General features: G+C 35.6%; 1 protein-coding gene across 3 annotated transcripts; it reads left to right on the top strand.

The window, feature by feature from the left end:
• The first annotated feature begins 549 nt into the window (after positions 1–549).
• Positions 550–7671, top strand: LOC122298632. 3 transcript variants are annotated; one of them, XM_043108472.1, is made up of 3 exons: positions 550–857; positions 1028–1224; positions 6860–7671. In XM_043108472.1, exons 2-3 carry the CDS (start codon positions 1063–1065, stop codon positions 7403–7405), a joined length of 708 nt encoding a protein of 235 aa, XP_042964406.1. In that variant the 5' UTR covers positions 550–857; positions 1028–1062; the 3' UTR covers positions 7406–7671. The 3 variants fall into 3 exon arrangements, with proteins under 3 accessions (XP_042964406.1, XP_042964405.1, XP_042964404.1); XM_043108471.1 differs by having other exon boundaries at positions 553–857; positions 945–1224; XM_043108470.1 differs by lacking the exon at positions 550–857 and having other exon boundaries at positions 919–1224.
• Positions 7672–15467: the final 7796 nt, after the last annotated feature.

Raw genomic sequence — 15467 nt, 5'->3', positions numbered from 1 at the left:
GGAATGGAATCTGGATGGGGTCCCAAATTCTTTTTATTTTTATTTTTTGCCTCATAGGATATGCTAGTTACATTGGGATTGTTGTTGGGACTTCACATCCCCTCTACCGAATTTTCTATCCTTATTCAGGAAAAGAAAAAAAAATCCTTTGAACACTAATGAATGAAAAGAAGAAAAAATGGGTAAATCAAATGGATACTAGAACGATTGGCAAAACAGTTTGTGAATAGTATTGAAATTGTTTGATAAGTGATGCTACATATAATTATGGAGTGCACAAATGCCGTACAGTTGTTTAGATAAAAATTAAGGTTCACTATTAAAAAATTAATTTTTTTAATAAAAATCCCGTATTTATTTACTTTTTTCAAACTAATTGAAAAATGTTTGTATACTCATGACTTTAACTATCATTTCTCTTATTTGAATCATGATAATTTATCGAATTTTGATAAATAAGAGAAAAAATATTGAATAAAAATATTATAAAATTAAAATCTTATTATAATATAATTTTTTAGTATTATTTTTATTTTAAAATTTGTATCCTTACTCAGAAAAGGAACTGATGAATGAAAAGAAGAAAAAATGGGCTACTGATCAAATGGATATTAATTAGAACGATTGGCAAAATGGCTGATAAAGCAATAAAAGTGGAAGAGCCCACACACTACAAGCAACTGCACTTTGATGAAATCACCTTCGTTTAGAATGTTTTGTTTTCCCATTGTAGTACTCTCGACGACAAGAGTTTCATGAAGAAAATCAAGCGTGCACGACTTACTTGTTGGTCAAAATCATGAATGAACCCGAGAGTAGACCCCATGGACAGGGAACTGCCGTGCAGAACAAGCAAGGTTCGTTGACTAGATTTTGTTTATTGCAATATCTAAGCTGTAAACAGCAGAATCATAGCATTTAGAAAATATTATTATCATATGCAGTGATTAAAAAACGACTACGTCGATCTGAAAATGAAATAAGGAGACTTGATCCTTTTTCTCTTCGTTCTTATCCTCCGGCACAGAAGGAGTTGAGAGAGAGAAATAGAGGGAGATCAGAATGGAAGAGGAACAATTGGACTATGTGCTGGTACCATTGGGTCTCTTAGTTTTTGGAGTATACCACCTCTGGTTTGTCTTCACTATCCTCCACTTTCCCAGACGAACCGTTATTGGTCTTAATGCTGAGATTCGCCGCCTATGGGTCTCTTCCATGATGACTGTTAAGTCTCTCTCTCTCTCTCTCTCTCTCTCTCTCTCTCAAGTAATTTATTTGGATGTTGCGGCATGAGAATACTTATCTATTGCATGTGTGAATTCAACATATTGTTTGTGGATCAATTGCAAAGGTTTTTGAAAGTGTTTTGGTACAATACTTGTAGCACTAGAAACTATTCATGAAGATGAATATTAATCATGACCCAAAAAAATTGAACCCTGTTTGGATGTCGAGCTGAATTGAGATAAGTTGAGTTTAATCTTTATGAATAGTAGTGAATTGAGAGGGTGAAGTGAGTTTTGTGGGACCCACTTAAGATAAGTTTAGATGTGCTTGTATGTTAAGATGAGTTTAAAGATATTTATAAAAAATTAAAAAAGATTGTGGATCCTACATATAAATAGGTGTTAAGTTGAAAAAGGTTATGGGTCCCATGTGTAAGGAGATTTTGAGTTGAGATGAGTTTAATAATTTGAGAGTTTGTTATTTAGATGTTAGAATCAGCTTAAAATTAGATTGAATTAAATTGATCTCACTTGAGTCTTACAACCAAACGGGGAAGTGTTGCTTGAAAGGTTGTGATCTTAATGCCACTACACCAGTATGTATGCTAGTTTGGGTCATGCTTCAATTATTTAGATACATGATGAACGAAATAAAACATGAATACATAAAAAGAAAGTATAGTTCTTTTCAAGGAATACCTGCTGGGTATGAAATGAACTAGGCTCAACTCGGAAACAATTATCAATAGTGAAGGAAAAGACAAAGCAAAAGGAAGTTGACTCAGACTGAAAAAATGTGAAAGCAATATAAAGTAGGAGGAATCAAGCACTCTAAATAAGAAAAGAAACCTCAACAAAAGGGTTCATAGGATCTCTATAGATTTTAGATAGATCTCCGATATATACGCAGAGAGACCCCTAAGATATTTTCTCTCCAAAAGGAATGTGTTTTCTTCAATCTCCCTCAAAACTCAAATTTCCTCCAGTATATTGAGAGAGACGTGTGATCAAGAGAGACTGTACAAATCATTAAAAAATAGTGAATTTGCCTTCCAAACATGGACATAAGCTTTTATGACGAATCAAGTAAATCACTGTATATCTTTCTTGTTTTATTTGTTTTATTTACTCTTGAGTTTTGCTACAAATCAACCACTATTCACATTACACACCCCACACTTATAACTTTTCATAGGATGTGGGAGTGTCTTTTCATAAGGTGTATGAATGTTTTTCATAGGGTGTGGGGTGTGGATGGTGAATAGTGGCTGATGAAAAGAATTATTCTTATTTTATGGATGAGCATCTAAACCACCCATCATTGTGGGCCATTCATCCATAGTGCCAAACTTCAGCCATAATAATAATAATAATAAAAAGATTAAGGGAATGTTTGGAAACATATCTCATCATGTCACATCCTATTCCACCTCATTTCATTTTTTTGCAAAACATCATTCAAATACAAACACTTTCAAATTAATCATTACAACTTTTCTAAATTTTCAAACAAAAAATAAAAAACAATTCTACCTTTTCAAATCTCAAAATAATAATAATATTAAAAAAATTATATTATAACAATATTTTAACTTTATAATATTTTTTATTCAACTTTTTCTCTTTCATTTTTCAAAACTCAATAAATACTTAACTCAAATTATCTTACTACTATTAATAGAATTCTCATTTCATCTCATTCCCCCAGCATCCCCTAATTGTTTGGTGCCGTTTGTGGGATCGTTCATCTAGAAAAGTATATAAGTTTCTCTCTTATGCTTCTTTCCCTTTTATGGTATTTCTTTTATCGGGGCAATCACTGTAAAAAAATAAAAAAGAAAGAGAAGGAAGGAACAAAATCTATGCATGCATGACCCACATAAGTAGCACCATACATGTCCACTGCACCACATTGAAGCAGCCCGCACCTGAGCATCCATCGTCACAGTGAGCTTAACATCCAACAAGCCAACTGACAGAAAATGAAAAGCAACTTCATGAAGGATCACCAAGTATGACTAACTCGCACCATGTTGGGTTGAGGATTCTTGTAGCGATAGCGTTTTACAATGGTGTATTTTTGTCTAAAGGGATGGTGTGACTAGTTGTGGCGTGAGGATTGGATCTATCGACGTGCAATGTGCTCTTGTTCCTATTAACGAAAAGGTTGTATGGTTGCTACGATGAATCTTTGACAACATCTTTGATGTCTCTCCTGAAACAATTGACATGGATCTTATCACCCCTGGAGTTTCAGTAGCTAAAAGAATGATACGAAAAGAGAATAAATAGATTTTCAAATAAAAAAGAAAACCACGCCAAAACAACCACAAAGATTAGTCTCTCACCGATCTCTATTTGTTTTTTGATTTGAAGCTTCAAATGGCGTGCATTGCACATCTGTGCCCACCATTGTAGAGGCATGCATGGAACTCACCTCGGAGCAACAATGCACAGGGTGAGTAATGGATCTCTTCCCAAGAGGTGTGGCGGGCGCCTAATCCATCCACATCATAGGCGAGCAATGTCTTGCCCCCGAGCGCAAGCAAGGTAGGCACTTAGCACACAAGCGCAACAAAGCTCATGTGAGCAATGATGCTCACCCTAAGTGTCAAGCAAAGCAAGCACAGCCTGTTCCAACCAACATAAATCTAAATTGAAAAATGATGCTCTCTCTAAAAGACAAGAATCGTGAATATGCAATGAGGCTTGACTCAATAATGCAAGCAGTGCAAAATCGCAACAAAAATCATTTGGTAGTGAATAATCTCCACTAAGCAAAAATCGCTTAGTGGAGAACAATGTCTAAGAGTAGAGTCTAAATGGCCCCCGGTTTGCTTCTCTGGACCTTACTATTTAAATTTCTTTGTACTGAAAAATATGGTTTTAGAGGTTATCCCGCAAAAGTCCTCAAGATCCCATAGGAATCCCAATGAATGAATAAGCATGAACACACTTTACTTGCTAGCCTTGACCAAAAACAAGTTTAGAAAATGCTTATCCCAAACAAAAGCCCCAGGGCAAATAAATGGGACAAAGAGGATGCATAGTGGTGATCAACCCTTGCTAGAAAAAAAAGGTAGAAACCAACCTCCTAACCTAGAGAACCATATATGGAGGCGCCCTCAAGCGCTACTCAAGTGCGTCAGCTCCTTTTCTTCGCCAGAGCAAAGACACACATTGACCTAAAACACTTACTCGGATCGACAACACTCTTCCCGATCAACAAAAGTGCCTCAAGGAACGATGTTCTCCTAAGCTACAAGGCTCTTTTAAACAAGAAAGGCTGGCCTAGAGCACTAGCTAGGGGTTTGCCCTCGAGTAGCACTCAAGCACCTCAACACCTTATCTTCACTAGAATAGACTACCCTAGAGCACTCGCTCAGGCACACCAGATCTTCAGCTGAGCTCAACAGCTGCTTGAGATGGAACTAGGGATTCGACGGCTCCTTGACCACTGAAGTGCAAGTTACAACAAAAAAACTCCAAACTTAATACCAAAACAACAACACCAAGGCAAAATCACCTCAAGAGGGCAAAAGATCCACTAGGGCCAACAGAAACAAAAATGATCTCAAATACATAAATATGCACCATCCATGATGTTCGCTAATGATAAACAGTCACACACGACCATCATTGCACTTGGTTGATGTATATACACTTCCACAAACAACCATCCTAAAGGCTCTTATTGGAATTTGTCTCTTCATGGTCCACCCTTAGAGATCTTCGTTGCATCACAAACAATGAAAACCTAGGGACAAGTTTTCAGAATTTATCTTTATAAAATTTTCATAAACCATCTCTATTATGATTAACTTGAAGATTTTCAAGGTCTTCTTGTTGGGTATCTATTGGGTATGAAATGAACTATGCCCAGCCCACCGATAAATATTTACCAATAGTGAAGGAAAACCCAAAATAAAAGGAAGTTGACTCATATGGAGAAAAGATGAAGGCGACATAGAGCAACTATGAATTAGTCACTTGAAAAAAGAAAAGAAAATTTGATATAAGGGGAGGATCTCTAAAGATTTTAGACAGGTCTCCTCTATGTACAAAGGGACCTTAGATCTTCTCTCTCCAAAGGATTTGTGTCTTCTTCAACCTCCTTCAAAACTCAAAATTCCTCCAATGTATTCAAAGATACGTAAGGCCACGAGAGATTGTATAAATCATCAAACATGGTAGATTTGCCCTAAGTAACTCACGGACATAGACTTTTATGTTGAACTACGTAAATCTTTGTATCTCTCTCTTATTTCATATGCTTTATTTACCATTTACTTCATGTATGATCATCTAAACCCCCCATCATCGTAGGCCATTCATCTCATATTATCGTACTCCAACCATACCAAAAGAAAACCAACAACAATATCCATTTGCAATTTGGTATATGTAGCTATTAAAGGATCTTTTAATTTTTTTGAAGTGTGCAGTATGATTTAAAGATGATGGTTTCCCTGGTTGAGGATTGAGTGATGTATGTTTGGCTTGAAAAGTGGGCTTGAAAATGTAGGAATGGAGCTCATCAGTATTGTTCTTGTGAAACAGAGACCATTTAGAGGAAACTACTGAAATAGATGATATTGGGTTTATAGACAAGGCACAAAGGAAGAAACAGATTTCAAATTACTGTTGATGTTGTTGGAGTAAGACTTGTGATCAGTCTCCTAGGGAAAAGAAAATGTAATAAACCATCAATTTCCTGATGAGGATTTTTGTCCCAAAAGCAATGCCTTAGTTTCATTTACTGGTATTAGAAGCTAGTTGAAATTGTTGTAGATAAAGAAGAAATAACATGTATAATTTACTCCTTGCTTGCTGCAGTAGAATGGAAATCCTAGAATGAAAAAGAAAACTAATCTTGGATACTAATCCTATGTTAGAAAAAGAGGCCATTTTGAATGTAGTTTTGTGAATCCGACTTATGCTCTTTATTCTTCCCCTGTATATTTCAAAAGTATTCAGAATAGACCAATTAGAATACAATAGTCTTCTGAAGCTATTTTTTTTATGATCCTCCAATATGCTTGGTACGTTAGAAGGAATATATGGACAAAATGAATTTATCTTAACTTGCATTTCTTAAGATAATAATCGAATATAGTCATTCATGCTAGTAGTATATGTGCAATTCATAATTCATTGCATCTAATTGAAACATTAATTGAGAATAAAAGGAGACATGCAAATTATTAATGTTTAATTTGCTGAAATTTTAAAGAGAATACAAAATCATGATAAAATGTTCCCTACTTTATCTGATCAAACCATAATGATTTTGATTATAAAGATGAATTTACGTGTAATCTGCTAGAGGTTTAATAATTATGAGTGCAAGTGTGTTCTTGGATGAATAACTTGAAGTGAAAATCACTTCTGGCTCACATAAAATTCTTCTAACTTTAATCCAATGATTTAGATATTTCATTGATCCTCTGAAAGCTAACATTAGCAAGTGAATAGTATTACAAATAACATCAATCTATTTAAAAGAAGTATTCCAAATAACTTGTGTAAGAATGGATATTAGCATTTAAGTACTGATCTTTAGTTTCAAGAAGTGACTCTAATGTTTTTCTCTTTTACTTTTTCTTTTTTTTTTTTTTTTTTTTTTTTTCCAGGACCCCTTGAATAATGGTGTTTTGGTAGTTCAAACAATTCGCAATAACATTATGGCATCTGCACTATTAGCAACAGCAGCAATTACTCTCATTTCAATAATCAGTGTATTTGTCAGTAGCACATCAGAAGCTAGCAACATATCTTCAAAACTGGTTTATGGCAATCAAACTTCTTTGATCTCTTCAATCAAGTACCTTTGCATCTTGCTTTGTTTCCTTCTTGCCTTCCTTTTCAATGTGGAATCCATTAGATACTATTCCCATGTTAGTTTCTTGTCCACTCTGTCTACTTCAAAAAACAATCGTGTGTCCATTGAGTATGTGGCAAGAAACTTGAATCGAGGAAGCCACTTTTGGTCCCTCGGATTGCGAGCATACTACTTGTCATTCCCTCTCTTCCTCTGGATTTTTGGGCCAATTCCCATGTTTGCTTGTTGTTGCCTAATGTCAATTCTTCTGTATTTTTTAGACACAACTTCTAGTTTTACACAACATCTTCATTCACAGTCAATGAAACAAGATAGCAGCAGCAATGTTATGGAATAAGCTGGTTGATCATCCTAAGTTCTGTTGAAAACTACCCAATGTTGTTGTAATTAGTAAATGTTTGTTAAAATTTAAGATAGCTATCAATGTATAATGTAAAGTTATAGAATTCTATATGGAGATATGTCATGTGTGGATTCTTTTGGTTAGAAAATGCAGTTTGAAAACTTCAAATCAGGAACTCTTGTTATGTATGGCTTGTAACTTGTATCAATAGGTTGGAACTTTTATTCATGCCTAGAAATTCAATGGTAAATTTTGTCTTAGTGGGAAATAAAACAATAAATCTTAGATATTCTTTTGCTTTCGGAAATACATGTTATAAACTTCATGTATGTATATATTGCTATGGTTGGTACTAGTTAGGTTTTGTTTTGTTTTTATTTTTTATTTTTATTATTTCTCATTATAAATTTTATCATTTCTCATCACACTGATTTATATCATGTATAACAAATTTTAAGTAATTTCATAACTCAATCATTTACATAGAGAATTACTAATGAAAATGTACCATATCAATTACCACCATAGCTAATTGGGTGATAAAATTTCAGACAAAGAATAGCATTACTTTTCACTACCCATACTAATGAAAGTCAATGTCATTAGTGTTGGATTTGTGGAGCTCGATTTGATGACCTGACCTAACAAGGATTCGTTTTCGTTCTTGGATGGATTTTCAATGAGGCTTGTGCCATAGAGCACAGGAAGTAAAAGTCCGCTCGACGTTCATGTGACAATAGCTCAAGCAAAGCTTAGGCAAAGAGTTTGCTTGAAACTTGCTCAAGTGAACATTGAACAGAGAATTCGCTTAAGGTGCGATCGACGCTTTGCTTAAGCGGATATCACATAAAAGTGAAAATTAGGGCTTTTACCGTATGACCCTATAAATATGCTTATTATGAATAGTATGGCCAACTGAACAGTGAAATTTCATCCCAAAGTATATGTTGTGATTCCTTAGTATAATAAAATCCTTTATAACTCTGTGAACATAGGGACATTGCTGAACTACCTAAATTTGTATCTTGTGATTGATTATTTGTTTATTTTTTTTGTTTACTTTTACTTTTTTATCATCGTTTCGCAACAACTAGTATCAAGAGCCAAAGTTTGGGTATGAGGGAGAATAATGGTAGGGGAAGAAATGAATATAGGATCGAGAAGTTTGATGGCATAGATTTCAGATATTGGAGGTTGTAGATAGAGGACTATCTTTGCGGGAAGAAACTTCATCTTCAACTATTGGGGAAGAAGAGAGACATTGTGGAGGATATTGATTGGAACCTGTTAGATCAATAGGTTCTGTGGATTATTCGACTGGCCCTATCAAGATTATTTGTACACAATGTTATCAAGAAGAAGACCACGACTGATGTTATGACCATTTTGTTAGGTATGTATGAAAAGTCATCTGCAAATAACAATGTATATTTAATGAAGAAGTTGCTCAACATATAAATGAATTTAATACTATCACCAACCAATTATCTTATTTTGAAATTGAGTTTGATAATGAGATTCAAGCATTAATACTGCTAGTATCATTGCAAAATAATTGGGATGCCATGAGAATGAATGTTAGTAATTTTGCCGGGAAGTTGAAATTAAAATATGATGATAATCCTTATTTGATTTTGACTGAAAAGGTGCATAAGAGGGATTTTGGTAAGAGCTCAGGGTTGAGTTCCATATTGAATGTTGATGCTAGGGGAGAACATATGATAGGAACTCAAATATGGACCTTACAAAAAGTCATAAACATATCCAAACTGCAGAAAAATTTGATCTCTATAGTAAAAGTTGGTGATTGTGGCCATTCAATAGTTTCTTCTATGGCACGTAAGAAGATTGGTACTCTGTACATGACATCAGGATTGAATGACACCATTGCTACCATCACAGTAGAGAGCACTACAGAGATGTGGCACTGCAGACATGACCATATAAGTCAAAAGGGCATGAAAGAACTACTTTTGAAATGCAAGCTACCAAAACTAAAGTCAGTTGATTTCAATACGTGTGAAAGCTGTATACTAGGAAAGCAGAAAAAGGTCAATTTAAGAGTGGTAGAATACTGAGATCAAGAAAGCTGGAACTCATACACACAGACTTGTGGGGGCCTTTCTCAGTGCTAGCTCTTGGAGGTTCCTGGTACTATCTCTCATTCATCGACAACCACAGCAAGAAGGTATGGATTTACTTCTTGAAATTAAAATTTGATGTGTTTGATGTGTTCAAGAAGTGGAAAGCTCTAGTTGAGATAGAGACAGACCTGAAGCTGAAATGCTTGAGGTCTAACAATGGTGAAGAATATATTGATGGAGGATTCAAGGAGTACTGCGCACTTACGGTATCAGAATGGAGAAGACCATCCCTAAGACCCTACAAAAGAACAATATTATTGAGCGCATGAACAAAACCATTAATGAGTGTGCGAAAAACATGAGATTGCATGCTAGGCTACCACCTAAATTTTGGGCAAATGCAATTAGCATTACCATTTACCTGATCAATCGAGGGCCATCGGTTTTATTTGAGTGTAGACTACTTGATGAGACTTGGAGCGGATAAGAGGTTAAAATTTCTCATCTCAAAACTTTTGGTTGTGTTTCTTATATTCATGTTGATTCTGATACTCGTAGCAAGCTTAAGGCTAAATAAAAAATATGTTATTTTAGTGGCCATGGAGATGAGGCATTTGGCTATTGATTCTGGGATGAGCAGAATCTGAAAATCATTAGGAGTATGAATGTGAATTTCAATGAGAAAGTAATGTAAAAGGACAGGTCTAGTGCAATAGCTAATGCGACTCCTCTTGAGTTGAGTTCATGAGCCTATATGACCTACCAAAAGTTATAGTGCAGAGTAAGGGCGTGAGTGACGGGGAAAGTGGGCCCAGTGGGTGTCCATTCGTATTATTCAGCAGTCAGATCCAGAGTCATATACATCTGTAGTTGCAATTCACAGGTCTATCAGGATTATCTGACCCTCGCAATGGTTCTCACTCACTTTGAACTATATTCTACTGAAAATATTGGAGAGCCATAAAGCTATGAGGGAACCTTACAGGATGAAAACTTGAGCAAGTAAGAGTCAGCCATGAAGGATGAGATGGATTCCTTGTTAGGAAATCAGACATGAGAGTTTATAGAACTTCCTCCAGGGAAGAAGGCATTGCATAATAAGTTGCTATATTAAGTGAAAACTGAGCATGATAATAGTAAAAGATACAAGACAACACTTGTTTGAATGGTGTTCAAAAGAATAAGGACATTGACTACTCTGAGATCTTCTCTCCTATGGTAAAGATCACAACCATCAGGTTAGTATTGAAAATGGTGGCTATTGAAGACTCACATCTTGAGTAGCTAGATGTGAATACAGGTTTTCTTCATGGAGGTTTGGAAGAAGACACCTATATGCACCAACTTGAGGGGTTCATAGTACAAGGAAAGAGAGCTCAATCTACAAATTGAAGAAGAGCTTGTATGGGCTGAAACAAGCTTCTAGACAGTAGTCCAAGAAGTTTGACAATTTCATGTGTAGTTTAGGGTACATCAAATGTTAGGCAAAGCATTGCTACTACATTAGGTACTTTGACAACTCTTATATCATTTGTTATTGTATGTAGATGATACGCTCATTGCAAGGTCCAACATTGATGAGATCAATAATTTAAAAAGTAGTTGTCGAAGCAGTATATTTGCAATGAAGGATTTGGGAGGTGTAAAACAAATCCTTGGCATGAGGATCACCAACGATAAAGTCAAGGGCACATTGAAACTTTCACAATCAAAATATATGAAAAATGTACTCAGTAGATTCCACATGGACAAGGCCAAACCAGTTGGCACACTCTTGGTTAGTCACTCCAGACTTAATAGAGATCAGTCAACCAAGTCAAAGGAGGAACACGACTACGGGAGTAAGGTTTCCTATGCTTTAGCTCTTGGTTCACTTATGTATACCATGGTCTACACAAGACTAAATATTGTCCATACAGTAAGAGTTATGAGTAGGTACATGAGCAAAGTAGGAAGATAGCATTGGGAAGCTGTAAAGTGGATTCTGAGGTACCTGAGAGGTTCCTACAAATTGTGTCTGTGTTTGACTAGGGTGGGTCTGGTGCTACAAGGCTATGTTAATGCTGACTTGGCTAGTGACATTGATAGCAGAAAGAGTACCACGGGCTTTGTATACACTTTGAGTTGTACTCTCGTGTCTTGGGGTTCTAACTTATAGAAGATAGTTGAATTTTCTTATAGAAGCTGAGTATATTGCAGTGTTAGAAGCTTCAAAAGAGATGATTTGGCTACAAAGTTTCTTGGAGGAGTTGGGTAAAAAGAATGAGAAGGGTACTCTCTACAATGACAATCAGAGTGCCATATTTCTTACCAAGAATCCTGCATTTCATTCCAGGGTTAAGGATATTCAGATCAAGCATCATTTTATTCGATCTCTACTTAATGATGACCAGTTAATACTTGAGAAGATTTGTGGAAGCAAGAACTATGCTGATATGCTGACAAAGGGTGTTACACTTGAGAAACTAAAGTTGTGCACAACTTCAGTTGGTTTTCTAACTTGAAGATAGGGGCTATGAGTTACAGAGGTAGATTATATCAGTTTTGGAGGAAAGATGGTGATGTGTTGGCTGTACCAATCTTCAAGTGGGAGACTTGTTGGGCTTGTGGAGTCCTGTTTATTATTGTGGCGGCCCAATTTGATGACCTAACTTGACAAGGATTCATTATGATTTTTGGTGGACTTTCAAAAAGGCTTGTGCCATGAAGTCCCCAACAGGCCCACATGCATATACTTATTGAAATAATGAGTCTACACTAAACCACTAGGCTATGTGGCCCCCCTCTGTAGCTTGTATCATAAGGATTAAACCTTGTTTTTCTTATTTCAAGCCCATCTTGAATACTAGGGTCTTACTTGATAAATTTGTAAACTTGACTCAAGTAGAATGATGGGTACCATGATGGACCGAGTCTTAAAGGTTCCTTGCAAGTTCCAGTTAGGCCAAGTACAAGGTCAAGAACTAAGAAGATCAATGAAGCAATGCAAGGATTGGTGCTTTCCACTTGGGCTGAGTTTGCAAATTTATCGAGTAAGACCCCAATATTCAAGATGGGCTTGAAAGAAGAAAAATCAGCTTTAATCCATGTAATACAAGCTACAGAGAAGGGCGGCATAGCTTAGGGTTTAGTATAGACTCTTTATTTTAATAAGTATAGGCGTGTGGGCCTATTTTTTGTTTCTAGATTTAATTCATTAAGTGGATTTCTTTTATTAGCTATAAGCGTATAGTTTAGGATGTTTTGGGTTTTAAGATGTTCAGCCCATGTCTTTTAATTAATAAAGGCGTTAATTGGCCTAGAGTTTCATGTTAGGCAGCCTAGGGTCTCATGGAGGGGTTTAAATATGCCCTTGTAGCCGCATTTTAGACAATTTTTAATGTTGAATGAAATTTCAGAGAACTTTTAAGTTTCTGTACTTGTTATTGATTGAACTACAAACTTATCAAAGGCAAAACCTTTGTGGTGTTCTCACCAAATCTAGATTCTTGAAATAAGATTTCAACGAATCTAGATCTTATTGACTTTATTCTTGACTTTTTTGGATAAATTTTCAATTTGATTGTGGGTATAAGGGATTTCAATCCCACAGGTTCACATCATGCAAGCTTGGCCCTATTGGCCCAAATTTAAGCGGAAGTTCGTGTGACAGGTAGGTCGAACAAAGCTCAAGCAGAGAGTTTGCTTGAAACTCGCTCAAGCGAATATAGTAGAAAAGTGAAAAATAAGGCTTTCGGTGTATAACCATATAAATATGCTTATTATAAATAGTGTGGCTGGCTGAACAGTAAAATTTAGCCCTAAAGCATATTTTTTTATTCCTCAACATAATATAAAATCTTCTACAACTCCGTGGACGTAAGCACGTTGCTAAACAATGTAAATTTGGGTCATGTGATTGATTGTTTGTTTATTTTCTTATTTACTTCTACTTTTCTGTAATCATTTCACGACAATTAGTATCACTCCTCTTCGTGGAGCAAGAACTTTAGAAGAAACAATGGAAAACCTTAGCATATAGTATTACTCTTCATCAATCCCCATTAGTTTGCCTAAAGAAGATATTTATGTCTTAATTTGTAAGAGATCATAGATATGAAAAGTATGTAAGAAACAAAGACGTATAACCAAACAGGATCACTACAACCAAATTGTTCAGCTATTTGTTGTAAAAATGACTATATATTTCCTATCAAGATGAGTTTATTTTTATCACAAATTATCATTCTTATCACAAATAGTCTGTCAGAAATATTTTTTTTGTAGTGGATATTCGTTAGTCTTAGAGTACATGAATTAATATCTAACAGTCTCAGCTTGGTCATTGAGGATGCATAGGTGGAAGCCATTCCCTTGGTGTACTGGATGGACGTGTTTACAAGACTCTGAAGGTCCTTAGGAAAGATTGGGTGGAAAGTGGGAACGAGTATATGAGGATGTTTGATTCCATGCAGTGTGGTTGGATCAAAGATCCATGAGCCCCTAGTCGATCATTTTTTTCTAAATTGATTGTCTCCAGCTTATAACTAGGCTCTATAATGTAGAATTATTTCATACTGAAAAGGATTATGAGGTTCTGACCTACAATAAGCTGGAAATGGACCACGAATTAACTCCATTACGTTGGTACAACTTCATAACTTTAAGGTCCTTGAGCTGCTGGAGTTTTAGGGACCCTAGGACTGCATCATGTTTTTATTGAAGAGACACGGCTGCAACATCAACCTGTTACTGCTAGCCAAATTTGAATCTGACTCGAAGCGCCTAAGACCATTAATCAACTTGGATATGCATCATGTGGCATGTAGCAATTCATGATCATACAATTGAATAAAAGAATTATGTTATACAGCACTAGGGACGATGTTATAAGGATTATAAGTTTGGAGCTGGGACCGGGTACTTTAATTTAGGTCTGAAATAAATAGTTGAACTAAATTCTTATAGGAATACTTTTAACAAAATGAATAAAAAAAAAAAGAAAAAAAGAAAAGAAAAGAGAGTAAGAAATAAGCTGAAAGAAAAAAAGAAATCTTAAACATGCATTCATCCATGAAGATTGACAATTTTACATCTAAGCTTTCAATCTGTTGTAATTGATTAGAGTAAATGTGGGGGTTTTTTGTTAAATATGTTTAACGTAGATAATTACGAACTTTAAAAGAGAATAGTGAACAATTATGAATTGTGAACAAGAGCAAGAAAAAAAGTCTCAAAATTTAAGGAAAATATACAAATTGGGCAAGGTTATAATTTTTTCTTTTACAGAGGGCCTGCATGGTCTCGCTCTTGTGTATAGTACTACTGCACTTTCATCTTGTTTTACGGCAATACCCATGCATCAACTAGTAAATTAATGAAGTACTACTCTTATTTTTTGAAATGGCAAACCCAATTAACCTCAGTTGATATATATATATATATATAATGTCATATCATCAGAGTAGGATATGATCAATATGAGTGGGATGAAAGTATAATATATAGCATTTTTCAAATTGAAAAACCTAGCTAATTGGTTTCATATTAATGCAACGAATGCGCCAACCAATGTATTGGTGGTCGGGATGTTCACTTATATATTTCATTGGGGGACCAGTCATATTGCAGTAGTCATGCATTGAACTCTGATTCAAATATTCGAGCCAGACCCAATGAATGTCCCACCAAATATCCAAGGATGAGTGCCAAGATGTGCTCAACAATCTCTACCATCAATAATGGGATTTATCCACTGACAGTATTCGATCAGGTCATAAGAAGTGGGAACAGTCATTATAATATGCAGAGGGACCATCATTTACAATTAATGTGCCACCAAGCCAAGTTCCAAGGATAAGCGCCAAGATGTGCTCAACAACTTCTGCCATCAATAATGGGATTTCTGTTCAAGCCTGATGGATTTAGCACTCCATGACAATTGCCAGAGGTCTACGTACAATGTATGAACTGTCATCCTTGGCACCAGAGTT

Source organism: Carya illinoinensis, chromosome 16 (assembly GCF_018687715.1).
Source record: "Carya illinoinensis cultivar Pawnee chromosome 16, C.illinoinensisPawnee_v1, whole genome shotgun sequence".
NCBI classification, from domain to species: domain Eukaryota; kingdom Viridiplantae; phylum Streptophyta; class Magnoliopsida; order Fagales; family Juglandaceae; genus Carya; species Carya illinoinensis.
This window is presented reverse-complemented; position numbering and strand designations above follow the sequence as displayed.

Coding starts and splice junctions, on each gene's coding strand:
- LOC122298632 (XM_043108472.1), top strand. CDS start 1,063: ATGGAAGAGGAACAATTGGACTATGTGCTGGTACCATTGGGTCTCTTA. Junction 1,225..6,859: donor GGGTCTCTTCCATGATGACT/GTTAAGTCTCTC, acceptor TTTTTTTTCCAG/GACCCCTTGAATAATGGTGT.